At 40.5% G+C, this 18,812-nt stretch overlaps 1 protein-coding gene across 1 annotated transcript in view; it reads right to left on the bottom strand.

Annotated features, from left to right (window-relative positions):
• The window catches only part of ZC3H12C (zinc finger CCCH-type containing 12C), a 25,557-nt gene extending 7,096 nt beyond the window's left edge, over window positions 1–18,461 (bottom strand). The window contains exons 1-2 of the mRNA XM_010165444.1: window positions 18,384–18,461; window positions 12,243–13,009 (exon numbers count right to left, since the gene is read on the bottom strand). Of these exons, the coding sequence (XP_010163746.1) occupies window positions 12,243–13,009; window positions 18,384–18,407 (791 nt within the window). The 5' untranslated portion in view covers window positions 18,408–18,461. The remainder of the gene's footprint in view (window positions 1–12,242; window positions 13,010–18,383) is intronic.
• Window positions 18,462–18,812: the final 351 nt, after the last annotated feature.

Here is an 18,812-nt window from a genome sequence, read left to right as displayed (position 1 = left end):
GGGGGGGGCAGGTGCACTGCAGGATGGATTAGACAAACTGGAGAGATTGTCCAAAATCAACATGACAAAACTAAGAATTTGCTTAACACTGCATTTCTGAAGGAGAAATAAATAGTGTTATTAAAAAAGCCATGGAGAGACAGTTCAGCAGAAACATATCAGACACAAGCAAAACAAAAGATGTGCAATAACTGTCTGAGGTAAGGCAAGAGATGCAATGATGTCATTTTCTAAAGGCAGATGAGTACTCAGCCAACTTCTACATTCAGTTTTGGGCTTGACATATTACAAAAGCTACAAAGGAACTGGAAAGAATCCAAAAGAAAGTGAAAGAAGACCTAAGTGGAAAGGCTGAAGGAAGTGCATTTAGATAATCTGGAGAAAAATGGCAGCCTGTGGAGGAACTAAACAATCTTCAATACATAGGAGTTAATTAAAATAGAGGACAGCAATCAATCATCGGGTGCCCATGGAAAAGCTTTGATAGCAGGGGGCTGCAGGGTGGCCTCTGTGAGAGGAGGTCAGGGGCTGACCCATGCTGGGCATGCCCATCTCCAGCCAGCTCAATGGAGGAGAAGGGAATGAGGGAACACCAAGGCCAAAGGAAGAAGACATGCTCTGTGGGGAGCAGGCATACGCCCAGACAGACTGCAGCCTCTGGAGCACAGGAAGAAAAGCACAAGAGGAAGGAGCAGCAGAGAGAAACCACCAGGTCCTGACCCCAACCCCAACCCCTGGCACTGCTCACTGCCTCTCTGAAGGGACTCGGTGTCACATGCAGCCATGACGAGGGGGAGGAAAGGTGTCTGCAGTAAGGTGAGCCTGGGAAAAGGAGAGGGTAGACTTTCTCCTCTAAGTGTTTTCACATTTGTCTTTTTTGTTTCCCATTACTGGACTCGGTAACTAAATATTTATGTTAATTAGCTATAAATTAAGTTAAATTCCCCAAGTTGAATCTGTTTGGCATGCAACAGTAGTTGGTGAGTGATTTCCCTGTCATTAGTTTGACCCATGAGTTTCTTGCCCCTGTTCCTCCTGTTTTCTCCCCTATTCTGCTGGTGGGGGGAGCAAGCACCCAACTGGGTGGGTGCCTGGGTGCCAGCTGCGGCCAACCCACCATAGTCCCACTCGTTAAGGACAGAAGAGTCCTTAACTAGCATTTGGAACAGTTAAGCAGTATGTTAGAAAAAGCTTTCTAACTGGTCAGTGGGACAGTCTGCCCATGGATTTTGGGATGTCCTCACCGCACACTTTGCAGAACAAGTCAGACAGCTCCTCCAGTCTGAGTTCTCCATGCACTGGAGGAGATGAACAACTTCTGTGAGGTCTCTCCTAACCCCACAGCTCTATGTGGGGTTAGGAAGAAACACAGGGGCATGGCAGCAAGCCCTTGCCCTTTCACTTGGCTGGCTTGTCATGTATAGCAGGTATGTCACAATCTGCTTTCCAGAAAGGTGAAAGTCAATTCTTTCACCATGGAGTGATTTGTGAATAGGGCAGTATGATGATGGATAGCCACAGGGATCCTAAAAGTTCCTCCTACTTACATGTTTTGAGGTAAATAAAAACACCAGGAAGTTATTTAAAAACTTTCCAGCTTTGTAAAACATAGCATTGCTGTATGTTCCTTGATACTTCAAGGAAGCTTGAGTAATTGTGCAATGGATGAAGTGCCACAGGAGAAGTGAGAAAAATTCTGAAACAATGTTCAGATTCCAGAAGCTTGTGAAAGAGGTAGTGTACACTTTCACCTGTGTCTAGGTGTTGAGAAAGAATGAGTCACGGCTAACACCTCTCACAAAGCCTCATCCTCAGCAGAGGCTGTGTTGAAGGTCACAGGCTCCAAACAAAAGAGAAAGAGAAAAAAAAAAAAGGGAAAAAAAGAGCTCACTACCATTATCTGGATTTAAGTGACAAACTGTACTACTTCCTCTTCCAATGATGCTGGAGACAGGACGGGAAAACATAATCATTTGCTAAGACATTGCAATTGTTGCCAGCCATAATAAAGTTTGTAGATTTTAGCTGGCACGGGGTGGTCCAAGGATAGTTTAAGTTCATCTTCTGTGCCTATAAGGCTTTACTAGAAACACTGTCAGAAACAAGACATCTATGTATCTCAATATCCTATTTAGCTATGGTTACAGGTCTTTGCGATAAAATATCCCTCGTTTTGTTCAATAATATCATGTAACACACTATTACATTGTAATAACACTAATAATAAAACACATAGCAATATTTTCTCTAGGCATTGTTTTATGCTATACAATTATTCTTGTCCTTGTTTGGCTGAAAGAGTATCTTTGTGTATTTCATAACTTCCCAGGAACAGGAAACCAAACCACACACAGATGTGTCACATTTAAAATGCACATGCACACATGCATAGAAAAAATGGCCAGCAGTATTTCCAGCCACGGCCACTGCCATTACATCTCCCTGCAACAACACAGAATCAGGAGGCTTGGTGCGTGTCCAGTACCCCGTGGGCAGCCATAGGGCCTTCTTTGCAAAGCCCGATACAAGAAGTTACTGTTCATGCTATCAGCAGGTCATGTGCAACCAGAAATATATTGCAATCCACTTTAAAACAGTCAGGAAGGGCTTGTTCCAGCTACTAAATTCCAGTGAAATCACTGTACTGTTATTACTCTAAACAATCTCCATGGTTTCAAATGGATAAAACCACTTTTCACTCCTGACAGCGAACAAGTGCTTTGTTAGACTACATCTTAGTAACAGTATGTTTCTTCCCATCAGTCTGAGAATTCATTTCTGGAATGAAATCCTGGCCTCTCTGAAAGAAATGGACATTCTTGCCTATTGCTTTCCACCAGGTTGGAATTCAAGCCACACTTTTAAAGGCAGAGGGAGGACCAGGCAGTTCAACTCCTAAATTTTCTCTTGCCTAAGACAGACTATGAAAATTCTTCCACCCAGAACATAAATTTTAAATATACGTAAACTCTACAAAACAGAAATGGGAAATGCATTACAACACAAAGCAGCTTTTCTGCATTGCTGCACAAGTGGATTTATAGCTCATATGAATCTTCACACTTTCTTCCCCGCTCCTTTTCAGACACATGCCTAAGCTGGTATCTGAGTGGATACAAATTCCAAGAAATTTAAACTATTAGTGAGAAAGTCTGGGTAAAAGATGTGCAATTAAAATTTGTTCTTTTCTTCTGTTTTTTTTTTTTTTTTTTTTTCATGTAGATTTTATGCTCTCCTTTTTGTGATCTTTGTGCTTCATTAGCTTTATGATACATCATATGGTGAAAAGACTGAAATCATGCTGCTGCTTCTGACTTTCCCCTTCTGATTAGTTGTAAAAAAAGAGGAGAAATGTCTGTATTTCTTCATCAAGAAACTTACTTTTAAAAATCTCTTCCCAGTTATTAGAAGTGTGAAAGCTCAGAGCAGCCAGGATGACAGCTGTAGCCCCGGGTAAGACATTGGTGTACTGCTTGCTAACTATGTTTAATCTACCACTCTTAGTTGAAGGAAGATAAAGTATATTCCTTAAGAAGTATCTACTTCTCTCTCATACCATGCACGAATGATTCTTTCTATCACCACTTTTATATTTGGCCTGTTGATAGCTGTGGTTTTATTTTTAAATGAATAAAAAGTAGTAAAACACTTCCTAAGCAAAAATCAATCAAGCATTTTCTAGGCTAGAGTTAGTAAAAAGCAGTAAAACATCTGATAAGAACATTTTCATTTTCTCTGTTACCTTCCTAGCCTCTAAACTAGATTTTCAAGTAACTGTCTTGAAAAGAGCTGTGGTATACACTCCTAAAACACTGACTACTTACAATAGTTGCAAGACTTCTGGCGTGCTCTAAGGCAACATTCAAACCAACATGGAGCCATGGAGCTCTCAGATTTTGAAAGCTACAAAAATCATACACACTGATGACAAGAGACATTAGAGTTGAGCTCTAGAATAATGTCTGTTGCAATATACATGCAGGTTTTTAATACAACTGAAATCCAGACACATCAAGGTACTTCCCATGTAAAAAAGCACACTGATTAAAAGCAAGAACAAAACTAAAACACAGATCTGCCTGGAAAGTAAGAATTCCTAGCAAAACTAGGACAGAGGAAAACAGTGTTCAGTCCATAGCATAGGGATATAAGAATTTCCACCCTGTATCTTATTAGCAACTCATTCAGCTGGCAGCCTAGTTTTGTCACTAGTCTTGTCCCTTCTATTTATTTATTTATTTATTAAGCTCTACTAATAACCACAGAAATAATTTGTCCCAAAGCATTTCTCAGTAACCCGGGCCTTCTATAGTCCTGCATTTGCTCCTTAAATACATATTTTGGTGCCGACACAAAGCGGATGAAATAGTTCCCAAATTACTCCAATGCTTTGAGGTCTCTGAAGGAAAAAAGCAAGCCTTGGAAGCTTTCAAAATATCTTTCATCTGTAGGGCTCCCAACTCTGGGGCACTCTGTGGAGCGTGGCAAGTGCGGTCACCAGGCAGGCACACACGCGGGTGTCTGATGGAGCAAGAGTCACGCACTCAGCAGTCAGAGGTCAAAACAGGCAAAGAGAAGTTATACTCAAAGCTGCCAGTGACAACCTTCTATCCACATGATTATTACTTGCTGGAAAAATATTCTTATCTATTTCTTAAAGTGGCTTCTCAAAATAACCTAAGAAACTAGACAGCTGGTGCCACTGAAAGATGAACGTCTGAATCAAGGTACCAAGATACAATCGTGTCTACCATGCTCAGCAAGACACAATCTGAGAAGAGGCTAATGCAGCTAAATTCTTAATTTGTTAAAATACATATGCAATTAAATTGCCATATAAAAACTACCTACAGCACAGATAGGACGATCAAAACATCCTTTGGTTGAGACAATTTGCAGTTGTGGAAAAACTTCTACGTAGACAGGGTATCAGTGAACCTTTTGCTAAGGTCAAATAACCTGCCTCATGGTTAACGCACAGGGACAAGACTCAGCTGCCCACACAGAGATGTGTAATGCTGGTTAGGCTCCTTTGGGCACCTCACACTTCCTCCAGCTGAATGCCACTCCTGAACGGCACTGGGGTCTCTGTCACACCTGTCAGGCCTGGGTGTATGTTTCTGATGCCACCAAGCACCTAGAACATCCACAGCTGGAGGGATGGTTGGGCATAAAAGCTGTAAGAAAACTGTAAAATACCTGTCTTAAGTGGGAGTGCATTTAACTAAAAAACAACCCCCCAAAATCAGCATCTTCCCATTGCAAATAAAAATTAAGTATGCAATGGTTATCTCACGTTGCATTTTCCCTTGTGCAATGAAGTACCAACAAGCACCATTTAAACATATAGGCCAAGGTTTTCCACAAGGGGAAACTGAAGCACATCACCTCCATGGCCTGGGAATCCTAACAGTGAAGTTTTCAGAAGAATCTGATTGCTCAGAACAGGATTCAATCATTTCAACCTGCAAATTCAGATGGCACATCATCAAAACACTCAAGTTCTTTTACCATTATAATTCTGAGTGGTCGTCTAAAGTTTATAATACAGCTAATAAAATATCCAGTTATTTGCTTATCAGTGTTATCTTCATGTTGCGCTCTCTGCAAGCATAGCAGACAACTTCTTTGCCTATATGTTTCAACAAAATTTTATATACATTTACATAAAATTTTAAAATCATTCTTTTCACTGCTAGCACAGAAAGTCTTAAGGCATCCAGGGTAGCCAGGGAAAGCTAACAAATACGGAACAGAAGCAAATTAATAAAATAGTTACAATTTTCCCACTATCTTTGTAACCAACAACTCTGTTCCTTATTCCTTCTTGGTGGCAAATGCTCGGCTTTGATTCCAGCAGAGAGAAGTATCACAGCAATAACTAATTTCAGGCAATTTTCAGCATCCCAACCTTACCCTTGAAAACGACATGCAAAGAAAAAGGACTGTGCAAATGTGCTGCAGCACATTTCTCTCCTCAGAAGGAACTCCATCTCTTTCAACCTCAGCAATAAAGGGAAGTCTTAAAATGAAGGGGCAAAAAAACCCCTCAAAACCTTGCCTCTGATGCCTCAAGGAGAAACAGGACTTTCTCCCCTCCATTCCAGACTGTGGAGACTCAGCTGAGGAAGCTGGAGATGCATGAAGAACAGGTCCAAGACCATACTGCAGAACCCAGAGATGTAGGGGTAAAGAGCTGATGATCTGCTGTTGCTAGATGGGCAGAGATCACCCTCTTTTGTCTACCTCAGTTATGTAAACCGAAAATTTAGGGCAGCTAAAATCTCATCACACATTTATACAGAACTACTATATACTATGTACATAACTATATAGTCCCCAACATAAGAAAGAAATGGACCTGTTAGAACTAGTCCAGAGGAGGCCACAAGGATGATCCGAGGGCTGGAGCACCTCCTCCTGTGAGGACAGGCTGAGAGAGTTGGGGCTGTACAGCCTGGAAAAGAGAAGGCTCCAGGGAGATCTTACAGTGGCCTTCCAGTACCTGAAGGGGCCTACAAGAAAGCTGGGGAAGGACTTTTCATAAGGGCAGTTAATGACAAAACAAGAGGAAATGGGTTTAAGCTGAAAGAGGGGAGGTTTAGATGAGATATTAGGAAGAAGTTCTTCACTGTGAGGGTGGTCAGACACTGGAACAGGTTGCCCAGAAAAGCTGTGGCTGCCCCCTCCCTGGAAGTGTTTAAGGCCAGGTTGGATGAGGCTTTGAGCAACCTGGTCTAGTGGAAGGTGTCCCTGCTGATGGCAGGGGGGTTGGAACTAGATGATCTTTAAGGTCCCTTCCAACCCAAACCATTCTATGATTCTATACTATATATAGTATATGTACTATGACTACTACTATATACCATATACATGACTGAAATATGTTACCTGTCTAGTATCTAATGCTGTGCAGTTTACACTAAATAAGGTCCTGAGTGCATTTTTATTTCAATAGACAAATGTCCTTTCTACTCCTATGGACTAAGATTCTAAATGAAGATTCTGCATTACAACAACATCATCTAGATGCAAAAAGCCCCCACCTTATGAAGCAGGGTCAGAGTTACCCAGTTCTCTGGAAAGCCAACATAGCACTGCTCAGGTATGGCATGACTGAATCCTGAGTCCTATCCCTTAGTCCAGCCTCACTCTCAGCTGTGGGAAGTGTCTACCAAGAGCTCCACAGCTGCTCTAAGGGGATTTGCTGTTCAGCTCTGATTTTAAGTTTACACACACACACACACACAGAGAAGTCAGATCCATCTGTAAGAGCATTCTAACATAAGACTGTGTTAGACTTATATGCGTAGTCACCTTTCCTCTTCTGGAAAAAGATTAAGTCAACACCATGAAAACCAGAATAAGAAAATAACACAACCAGATTTGAAGCATCCCATAGAAACTAAATAGCAATTCTTCAAGTCATAGCCTGCAAAAGCCACCTTTCTGCTATTCAGTTGAAAGAGGTGATTTGCTTTGTTTTTAAAACTTTAACCAATTCATATTCTTTACCCAACATTGGAGCTTCAAACCTGAAATACACAAGATGCATCTGATGAACAGTTTTCAGTTTAAGGTACAAATGACAAGCAATGTCATCTTAAAGTATAAGAAAAGCCTCCCAAGCACTATCAAAAGGCAGAAAAATTGAGAGTTTTGGAGGTTTTTTTAACTACAGATTGCTAAAGCAGCTTCTCTGGAACAGGAGTAGTCACCAGACTAGCCAAGCATACATGCTGGCTCTGTCTGGCCAGAGTAAGTTATTCTGGCCCAAGCCTCGATTTCTGCTGCCCTCAAAGAACACAAATCTACCCATCACCACTTGACTAGATGCAACCAGTTACACAAACATGAACATCCAGTCACATCATCAAATACATCTTTCCTTCCTTGTGTCAGACCTAGCTCTTCTCCCAACCACAAAAACATTGGGTTTCATTTGCAGGTTTACTAGAAAAATAATCCTTTTTGAATTAGGAATCAACTCATTGTGCAGCCCCTAGATGGGACACAGGTAGGAGAGCATCCCTAGCAGGGAGATAGGGGCAAGGCTGAAAGTAAGTCACTCTGTGTCACTCATTAGATGTTTTGTGAAACTGCATCCTTAGTCATGCAATGGAGAGACAGGGCAGCACACAGTGTTTGATCCTTCCTGAGGAGGACAGTTGTCTCATCCTACTTGTTTTATTGGACATCACTCACTTCAATCTTCTCCACAAAACTTTCCCCTCCCCATCAAATACATCCCTTAAAAGAAAATAAGCAGTTCTTAGCTAGAATAATTCTAAAAGTAAATGATGTCATGAAGTACATGTATTACAACAACGTGAGAGTAAAGATATAGATCACAGTCTACCCATTTCTGTGAGAACATATGAGAGAGCTACCAAGAACTTCTCTAAAAAGACTATCTACAGTCTTGCTTAGGGCACAGGCCCATTTCCCATTAGCAATTCCAAAGTGAGCTTGTTGGCCACAGCTGGGAAAACCAAAGAGGAATGAGAAGAACAGCCTATGCCAATGTATAGGTTACTTGTAACAGTCTCTCATGGACTGATTTCTAGGAAATGGTAGGATTCAATTGACCAAGCGGAATAAAAGCATCTTCACCACTGGCTGATCAGAAGCAGAGCAAAAACGTCTTTGCCAACAGGCTGGCCAACACAGAAAGGCAGGAGCAATCCAGGAAGTTTCTGGAGTGCACTGATGATAACTTCTTAACATGGGTGACTGAGGACCCAACGAGAGAACTTGCTGGACCTCATACTTACAAACAAGGAAGAACTGGTCAGAGATGTGAAGGTCAGGGGCACCCTTGGCTGCAGTGACTGTGAGTGGTGGAATTCAGGATCCTGTGAAGAAAGACCAAGGCAAAAAGCAGGATCACAGCCCCAGACTTCAGGAGAGTAGACTTTGGCCTGTTCAGAAGAATCCCATGTGATATGACCCTGGAGAGCAGAAGGGCCCAGGAGAGTTGGGGCGTTTTCAAGGATCACCTCCAACAAACTCAAGATTGGTCCACTCTGATGTGCAGGAAGTTGAACAAAGGTGACAGAACAAGACTTTCCCTCAGCAGAGGATAGGAAACACTGAAATGGGACATTTCCAAACTCTGGGCCCTAATGGGATGCACTCAAGGGTGTTGAGGGAGCTGGATGATGACGTTGCAAGGCCACTCTTGGTAATCTTTGAAAGATTGTGGTGATTGGGGATGAAGGACTAGAAGAGAGCAAATACCCCTTCTATCTTCAAGGAATGCAATAAAGATAATTCAGGGAACTACAGACTGGTTAGCCTCACCTTGATCCCTTCAAAGGTGATGGAGTAAATCCTCCTGGAAGCCCTTTTCCTAACAAATTATGTAGACTGGCTGAAGGTGACTGGGAACAGTTACCATGGATTTATGAATGGGAAACATGCTTAACCAGCCTCACAGCCTTGTACAGTGAGATGACTGTCTCAGTGGATCAGGGGAGCAGTGGATGCTGTTTACTGTGGCTTTACCAAAGCTTTTGACACTGTCTCTTATAACAGTTTCACTGACAAAGTAATGATAAGGGGACAGAGACATGGACTGAAACCTTGCTGAACTGCTGCACTCAAAGGGTTATGATTAGTGGCATAAAGTCCAGCTGGAGGCCACTCAGTATTGGTGTACCCCAGGGATTGATACTGGGGCAAGCATTGCTTAGCATCTTCATTACTGACCTAGATAATGGGACAGTGCACCCTCAGCAAGTCTGCAGAGGATACATAACTGGGAGGAGTACACCAGATGGGTGTACTGCCATTCAGAGGGACCATGGCAGGGTACAGAAATGGGCCAACAGGTACCTCAGCAAGTTCAACAGAGGGAAATACTAGTCCTGCACCTGGGGAGGACTAACACCAGACATCAGTACAGGTTGGGGGCCAAACAACTGAAAAGCAACTCTGAACAGAAGGACCTTGGGATTCTGGTGAACACCAAACTGGCCATGAGCCAGCAATGTGCATATCTCAACCTATGAGTCTCCTTACTTTTAGCCCTCCAATTCTCTCCCCCATTACCCTGGGCAGGGGAGGGTGAGCAAGCAGCTGTGCAGTGTTTGGCTGCTGGCCAGGTTAAAACCATGACAGCAGCACAGAAGGCCAACAGCCTCCTGGGCTGCATTAGGAAAAGTGTTGCCAGCAGGTCAAGGGAGGTGATTCTTCCTCTCTGCTCAGCTTCAGTGAGACTTATCTGGAGCACTGGGTTCAGTCCTGGGCTCCTCAGTATAAAACAGACGTGGATAATACTGGAGACAGTCCAGTGATGGACAAAAAAGTTAATCAAGGGACTGGAGCACCTGTTATACTAGGAGAGGCCAAGAGACCTGGGATTGGAGAAGAGAAGGCTCAGGAGGATCTTATCCATGTGTATAAACACCCAATGGGAGGAAGCAAAGAGAACAAAACCTGACCACTCACTGCTGTCCAGTGACAGGACAAGAGGCAACGGGCACAAACTGGAATACAAGAAATGTTTAAAACATAAAAAAGAAAACTTTCTTACAGTGAGGGAATTCAAACAGTGGCCCAGATAATATGTTGAGTCTCCATCCTTGGAGACATTTTAAACCCAACTTGACACGGCCTTGAATTTACACTGCTCTGTGCTGTGGATTGGACCAGAAGATCTTCAGAGGTCCCTTTCAAACTGAATTATTCTGTGATTAAATTCGGCAGAAAACAAGTAAAGACCTGTTAATTTGATTCTTGGATACAGAAAGACTGTTATATTAATAGATTCAATCTGTTTTAAGGCCCTACGGCATGCTTTCATATTTGGCTTATTTTATGTAGGTGGTCAAGAAAGTAAAATGAGCATAGGAAGGCAGGTTTGAAATATTTATGCTAATAACTGAATAAACATTAAGGAAAAGTGACTGATCTGGAGCTACTTCTGGAATGTGTTCGGTGCAGTTTGTGGGAGAAGTTGAACCTGAATCCACCCACCAAGTCTGAGCTGTGCTAGCTAGCTAACACTTACACAACTGTGTTGTATTTCTGTGAAATACAACCCAAACCCTTTTTAGAAGTCTCTGGATAACTTCTTGGTTGAGTACCAGAACAGAGTTTGTTCAACTGGACATGTATTTCCTTTATAGCTCAAGTTGAACAAAAAGATTAGGAATGACACATCAGGTAGAAAGAACTCACAGGAATACCCCATTTACAAAGAAGTCATATCCTTGCTTTACAGACTAACATACCTACTTAAATAAACAAAAACTACTGTATTAGTGTAAGTAAGAGCTGTATTTAAATTTCATTTTTAAAAAGCCTCATTTAAAGGTAATTGACTTGATTAGGAGCTAAAAAAACCTGGGCCTTTAGCCCAGAAAAGCCTTGCATTAACTTTTATTACTAAGCTAATGAAAATCACATCAAGTCGTCAGAAGACTAAAATTGACCTTCTAAGCCATGGTGCTAGTAATGAGATAATCCTTACGAGTTACCCAATTAGTTACTAATCAGTTTGTCATTCAACCATTTATATAGCCATAAAAAAAACCTCACAGGTATCTCTCAGCATATCTCTCTCTGCCATTTCCTTCTTTCTCTACTCACCGATGAAGCACGACCCTCTTGCCGCCCCCCAGCCAAGTTTCTCGCGATGCACCTAGATGACTGGGGTCAAGATGGGTGAGTACTGCAGGTAAACGTGTTATCTGCAGACACGTAAGTGAACGTCTAAAGCACAGTAATCTCAGGAATTAATGGCAATAAAATCTAACTCCAAATCTGATAACCAAGGCCGATTTTACAGATAGACTAGTTACTACAGAATAGCCTACCAAGGAGAAGTATCCCTTAGGCCACTTAATTCTAAATCACTATTTTATAATATTAAGGAATCTTATATTTGCTTTAACCTCCTGTATGTAACTGCCTACAGTAATTGCCCATAGCAATGATGCCTACCAAAAATTAATTAATTAATTAATTAAGTCTGGCAGTGGGAAGGAGAGATTTGATAGCTGCCTACAAAGGGAGACTGGCATTAACCTATGGTTCTAACAGTGAATACAAACCACTGAACTCTTACAGACCTCTAGCCTGATTACAAGCATTGGCGCAATGTGTGTTCAATGAAGATGCTTGCCAGAGAACCTGCACACAGCTTTAGGCAATTATACCCAACATCAGTGCTTGAATGGGGCAAGGTCATTCTGTTTCCATTTAAATATAAAAGCAAAAGCTTCATGGTCACATACCTCATTGCAACATTGCTGCCATCAATAACTATTGGCCTCAGGTTGTCACCATCCTCTGTCACATCATCCTGCAGTGGAGACTCTGACCTCTGAGACTCTATGGAAGACGCTTCACGCATTACACTAGTGTTAGAATTAGTTACAGTCTGATCAGTCTCAGTTTTATTCCCAAGTTTGACAAGTTCTCCCAAAATATCATTTATTAAAGCATCAGTACCAAGTTTATTTAGTACCAGTTGAACCTGCTCTTCAGAGTAACCCAACTTAAGTGCAAACTCCAGTTTGGTTTGATATTCTTTCACCACATCAGGGGGCCTTTTGACTTCCTTAGGTACTATCTGAGCCTCTTCTATCCTAAGGTCTTGCAAGATTTCATTTCTTTTTAGTATATGAGGCTCTAAGCAAGGAGATCGGCACAGCTGTCGGTGAGTCTTAGGCAAGAAATGTGATTCTGATGCAGAATTATTCGGTCTCTCTGAATCATTATCAGAATTTGTGCTTTCTTCAGAGTCACAGCTGGAGCTTCCAGAAGTCTCTTCAGATGCTTCCTTGTCTACATCTTCTTTCCTAGAATTAACCTTATCCATCGTTGGCTTCTCCGCCATTGACCAAGGTACAATTGCATTTATTTGTGTGCCAGTGCTCCCCACATAAAGGTGGCCTAAGTCATGCCCCAGATGATCCTTCAGGCCCATGAAGCTGCTGCATGTACTTGACTCCACTTTGCTGTTTTTCTTGTATTCCTGAATGTAAAGTGTTCCGTATTCCTAAAGAGAGAACAAAAACGTTGCAACTGGTTACACTTACTATTTGTTCTGTATTTTCTCAGAATTTATTCCCTCCCAGCAGAGAAATATTACTTAAAAAAAAAAAAATAAAACTTTTTTTTGGGAAAAACTTCTCCTAGGGAACATCCATAGCTAAGAGGATAAACAACTGATCATCTATTTTCTGAGTGCATCAAAAGCTTTTACTTAAACATTTCTAGAAATGAGTTTATGAAAGATTAAGAAATGAAATGCTGCAAGTTTACCTATTGTAACGCAGACAGAAGTCTTGTCATGATTTAAAGGAACCAAAACATTTATTTTAGCTTAAGACAGTATTGTAACAATAAAAAAATACAGCTATAAAATACAAGTACTACAAAAGCTTTTTAACTAAACACCTTGAACTCTCTGTTGAATAGAAACAAATTAGCACAGTACTATATTATCTGGCTTATTAGGCAAATACAAGACATCATAACACATAAAATGAATTGGTAACAGAAAACATGATTAAATAAAAAGTTATTGGCCCTAAAAGACAATTGAATACACTCAAACTATATCTGAATTCCCTTATAAAGTGGTAATTAAGTCAAGAAAGACTAATTGATCTCAACAGAGTGCTGCATTACTAACACATACAGCATTTAGAGACACTGACTGATCTAACGGCCAATAAAGCCAATGGAAGTCTTTGCACTGAACGCAACACATCATTCATCAAGGCAACAAGGCAACAAAATTAAAAACTGATTTCAACTCTTGGACTAGACCTGTGCAAGCCTTTCACTCAATCAAAACTAAGCATACAGACAGAAGTCATGTAGGAAGAATGGAAGAAGAAAAGTTGCTATTTTCTGGACTTCATACACTTGCCACATGAGTTTTTCTGGAGGAATTTTGCAAAAAATGGTAGTTACACAGAAGTTAGCTACCCATTTCATCACAAGGATTACTTCCACAATCCGTGTTTAAAGGCAGATTGCTAGCTCTTTACCTTATTTAGTTATTTTAAACAAGAATCTTTGCTTCAATAAAGAAAGCAAAAGATAAATTATTTCTCATAGATAAAAATGGACCATATGGACCAATTGTACTGCAAGGTTACCATGAAAAAGAAGAATTTACATTAAGGGAAGACTACAAAACAAAGAGTTCTTTCACACTTTCATCTTGCAAGGCAGAATATAAAATCAAGTTATAGAGGGAAATGACTTCACTTGAACTTGACAGATACATTACAGACACAAATTTCATCATGGAGGATATATTGGGAAAAGGCATTATGTCAAACATAATCTCTTGATCCATACCAATACAAATTACAGGTATGTCTCACAAACAGCAAAAATCTCTATAGTGTTACAGGTTAGCATTTAAGAATGACCCAGTGTTTTTAAAGTACGGTGTACTTTCTACCTCTTGGGATAAAGATCTGAGAGTGCACACAAGAGAAATTTATCCAGGTTTAAGACTAGAGAGAATCAAGCAAAAAATCTAAACTGTGGTTCAGTAAAGGCAGACCGTATAGGTGCCGAGTGCCAAGACATCACTGCTGTGGGGGAGCTTTTTGGTTATGAGGCACAAAAACATGCTTTACCTAAGCATTTCTAGTTAAAATAAATAAATAACTGAATCGATCATCAGCATTTTCATCTCCAACACCTTAATCCAGGCAAGGCTGATAGGAAAGAAAATACTCTCGAGTTTTATTTAGATCTGATCTTGTCAGAAGGCAGTAGAGCTGTAATATTCTCAAGCAGTGCATCAAGGAATATTACTTTCACTTCACTCGAAGCCTTAGGATTTCAAGCAACACCACGGATTAAACACAATGAGAATTTAGGAAACGAACCTTTTCACACAGTGATTTATTAACTAACGTAACGCACTCGACGGTGCAGTGCTAGTAACAAATCACAACAATATCCCAATAAAAGGATACAGTTAAAAAGCCCAACACCGTGGCCTTCACAGAACTGACACCCCAAACAACAAAAAAATAATAATAAAAAAATCTCAAACAAGAAACCCCTATTGGCAGTGAGGCTGCTTAGCAACCAGCCTTTAGTTGCTAGGATGCGCTCCTTTAACATACCATCATGAATACTAGCACAGCGAAAGAATAATTTGGTATGAACAAAAGCCCATGAAAGAGAGCGGGACTTAAGTGCGTCTGGTTTCCCCTCGGAGAACAATGCAGCTGCCAAACCGATCTGGAAGCCCCGACATCATTGTTCCACCAACCCCACAATCTGCTCTGACTTGAGGAAGTCTAGTTAATGGGCAACACTTTTAAGCTGGACTGAAAAGTTGAGCTGGCTCATGTACCACCGCCACAGAATACAGGGAGATAATGGGTCACTGCCTAAATCCGTGTACTGTGAAATGCCATTTTAGTATTGAACTAAAGGTAGAGGGAAGGGGTTTTTTGGAAGGGGGGAGGAGGAGGTTGCATATTAACAGCATGGAATAAACAAAGCTTGAAGTGCACAGATCAGAAAAAGGATTTTTTTTTTTTTTAGTGTTAGTTAAAATAATACTTAAGTCATTCTCCAGTCGGTTCTTCCTTGAAGTTTAAGTGCTTTACAGCAACTACAATCATAACACCCTCCAGTGGGATTCAAAGGAGTCACTAGCATATGAATGTGTCTGAAGATCAAGCATCATATGAAGCACACTTTAGATGATTTGCACATCAGCTGCATATGAAAAATGACCATAAACTGAGCTTTGTCCATTGTTGGGAATGTATACATAATCAGCCTCACATCTATCTGCTTTAAGTCTGCTGTCAATCTCCATCTTGCTGCAATATATAACTGCTTCTTTTCAACAGAACTCTATTGTTTTTCAGAAACTATTTAAAGAAGGTAATAAAAGCAGCAGATTTAAAATCTGCCACAGATAGTATATAGTCATCATACTACTGCTTTAAAAGGGTAGTTAGAATTACGTTTATACTGTAAATCCAAAGCTAAAGATTTCTGAAATAGTTTTGCATAAGCAGTACCCTATTCCTGGCATCTGGCCTAAACCCTGCATGCAAACTATTTATTTTCAGACAATTTCTTTACAGTGTCTGTGAACTTTGTACACTATATTTGTGGTCAGCAGCATCTCGTAGAAATGCTAGCCTTTGGAGCTCCCAACATGATATCCTTTGTGAGATTCACTGATTAGAACCATGAAAATCAGATGTCACTGTTCAACACTGCTGGAATTGATTATTTTATCTTGATTTGGTTAGTGAAGAGCAATGTGCCAGCTAGTCTATTTGAATGAATATGTATTCCAAATACACACCAGTGTACCTATATATAGGACAATGAAGCTCATGAAAACCAGAAAAGGTCACATTTACCCAAGGAGTAACATAAGAACTCCTTGCACTCTTTATTTACAAGGAACTCTCATTATGCACACATGCTTTTAAAGTGTGCTTACTCATGCAATGCAATAAAGCTAAGAAAAATAACTGATACAAATTCTGACTCAACTGGGAGACAAACAAACAACCAAAAATCAGCCAAAAATTATTGTCAAGAAAGCCTGCAGCTTTTGGTTATGCTCACCACAACTGAGTAACAGAATTTGTATTTATGAAAAAGTTAGTAAAACAGTAATTCTCAATTTAGACATAACAATATATGTGTTAAACTGAAGCCTGTTTAAAACTACAGTATCTCACACTAAGTTCACTGTTAAAGGCCTAAAATACTGTATTACTGAGTCAAAGACAACGATCAAGTATAACTACAATACTCCAGATGAGCACTGTGCTAGTACATTGTAGAAGTGTAATCTTTTCCTATTTCTTAGAAGTCACCACTATTTTCCACTAACCATTAAAAATAATCAGCTCATTAATTCACCTTCTCACAAAACACAATTTCACAAAGGGATGTAAGTAGATTATCTAATCTTTTAATGTGTATTCAGAATATTTTCCACTTACAATTGAGAATAAGAAAAGCAGTTTAATGCAAATTTAGTTCACAGAGGAAAATAACAAAGAGTAAAATAGTGTGTCGTGGCACAGTAAAACAGAAATGGCATATTCTCAAAAGACAGTCATAAGTTTCTGAATATATATTCTACAGTAAAGTAGTTCTGCACGTTTTCACACAGGCAGACGTTTTCCAAGTCTTCTAAACAGAATGTAAAATATTGAAATCACAGTTTGTTGAAACACTGTCATTGCTTGTCACAAACAGAGTTGATCAGAAAAGAAAAAAAATGAATGTATCAGTTATCTAAATGATAAAGATACTGCAACAATGCAAATAAAATAATGAATATGTAATAAATATCTACTGCTGTAGTTTCTATGTATTTAATTACCATTGTATTTCAGCGAGTGCTGTTGTCTGCATCATTCTATCCAACAAAGGAAGGATGTCCCATTGAACAGATTGGTTAATGCTCTGGGGCAACAGATGTCTACTGGAACTGCAGGAGACCAGCAACTGGTGGCCTGCCCATCTTCTGAAAACTTTCAATAGACTCATGCATATGTTCACACAATAGGGCATGTGGTAGAAATGCAAACCTCTTTTTAACCCTTTTATATGCTCTCTTGCCCTCCCAACTGATATATGAAGGTCTTTGTTTTGCTTTTTTCTTTACTGGATCCTTAGAACATAGGCTCATGGAGTATACAGTGCTTGTTCTTCAGCCTACCATCTGAACTCAAAATATAAATCAAAACAGATTAGAAACTTTACAAAAATAGCCAGACTGGATCTGACACACTTAGGAATAGCTTTCAAAGCACAAAACCTTTGACTGGAACACGTTCTCACCTGAGAGCAACCTAATGCTCTATCTCACACTACAGTATCTTCAGATATCCCATGATGGAGCTCTTCCTATTTTCACAAACACAGGAAATTTCATCCATTGTATGGTATAATGGAAAAGCCACTTCATTTTTTTTTTCCCTTAAAAGCTTTTTCTACCAGTGTCCAATCCACTACAACCAGTCACAAATTAAATAAAATTGTTTGTTTGTTTGTTTTAAAAGGTAAATACCTATAAAGTTGAAACCTTCCCTTCCCCCCAGGGAGCTAGAAGAGAACTCGTTCTGTTCATGGCTACTGCCTACCATTTTCAAATTCCTGGAAACACACCATTGCCCATGATTTTGAAAGTTCCTTAATAGAATGCACGGGGCGAGATCATCGCTCTTTAAAGTACTTAGTCTTCAGACATAACTGTTTTTCTTCCTCTCTTTTTCCAAGAGACACCCAAAGTGTGCAAATCTCAGCGGAGCCACACGCTAGCTACGTTGTCCGAATGCAAGCTGACACGCTGAAGCACCAGAAAGGTGCAACGTCCCATTTCTGCAGAGAGAAGCCCATATACTTACGTTCGCTGGAAAACACAGAGACATTGGTTTCTTGTAGCTGTTCCAGAAGCAACTCCTTAACACGATTTCAGCTGCAGACTTCAGGCAAGCAAGCAGAACAATGAATGGACGAACAGATGGACCCGCGATGTCTTTGCTTAACCTATTACTGAGCGGACGCAGAGCCAATCACGACCCACAGAGCTCACAATTAGTTGGCCGGGCAGATGCAAGGCAACCTCCCCACCCTGCATCAGGTTCGAGGTTTCTAAGATAAGCAAGTTGATGTCATTCTCAGGGTCTGCCCCGGGCAGCATGTGTATTAACGAGGGGTGTGCAGCAACAATAGGCCATACAAAAGAGACTAGCAGGCAGCTGCTGTATGAGAGCCAGAGTCATTAGGGAGCAGGCTGCCAACAAGAAACACCTGGCTTGGGCAGACTTCAGCTT

This window comes from Antrostomus carolinensis, unplaced genomic scaffold (genome assembly GCF_000700745.2).
Source record: "Antrostomus carolinensis isolate BGI_N321 unplaced genomic scaffold, ASM70074v2 scaffold14033, whole genome shotgun sequence".
NCBI classification, from domain to species: domain Eukaryota; kingdom Metazoa; phylum Chordata; class Aves; order Caprimulgiformes; family Caprimulgidae; genus Antrostomus; species Antrostomus carolinensis.
The sequence above is the reverse complement of the archived record's forward strand: the minus strand, read 5'-3'. Positions and strand labels throughout refer to the sequence as shown.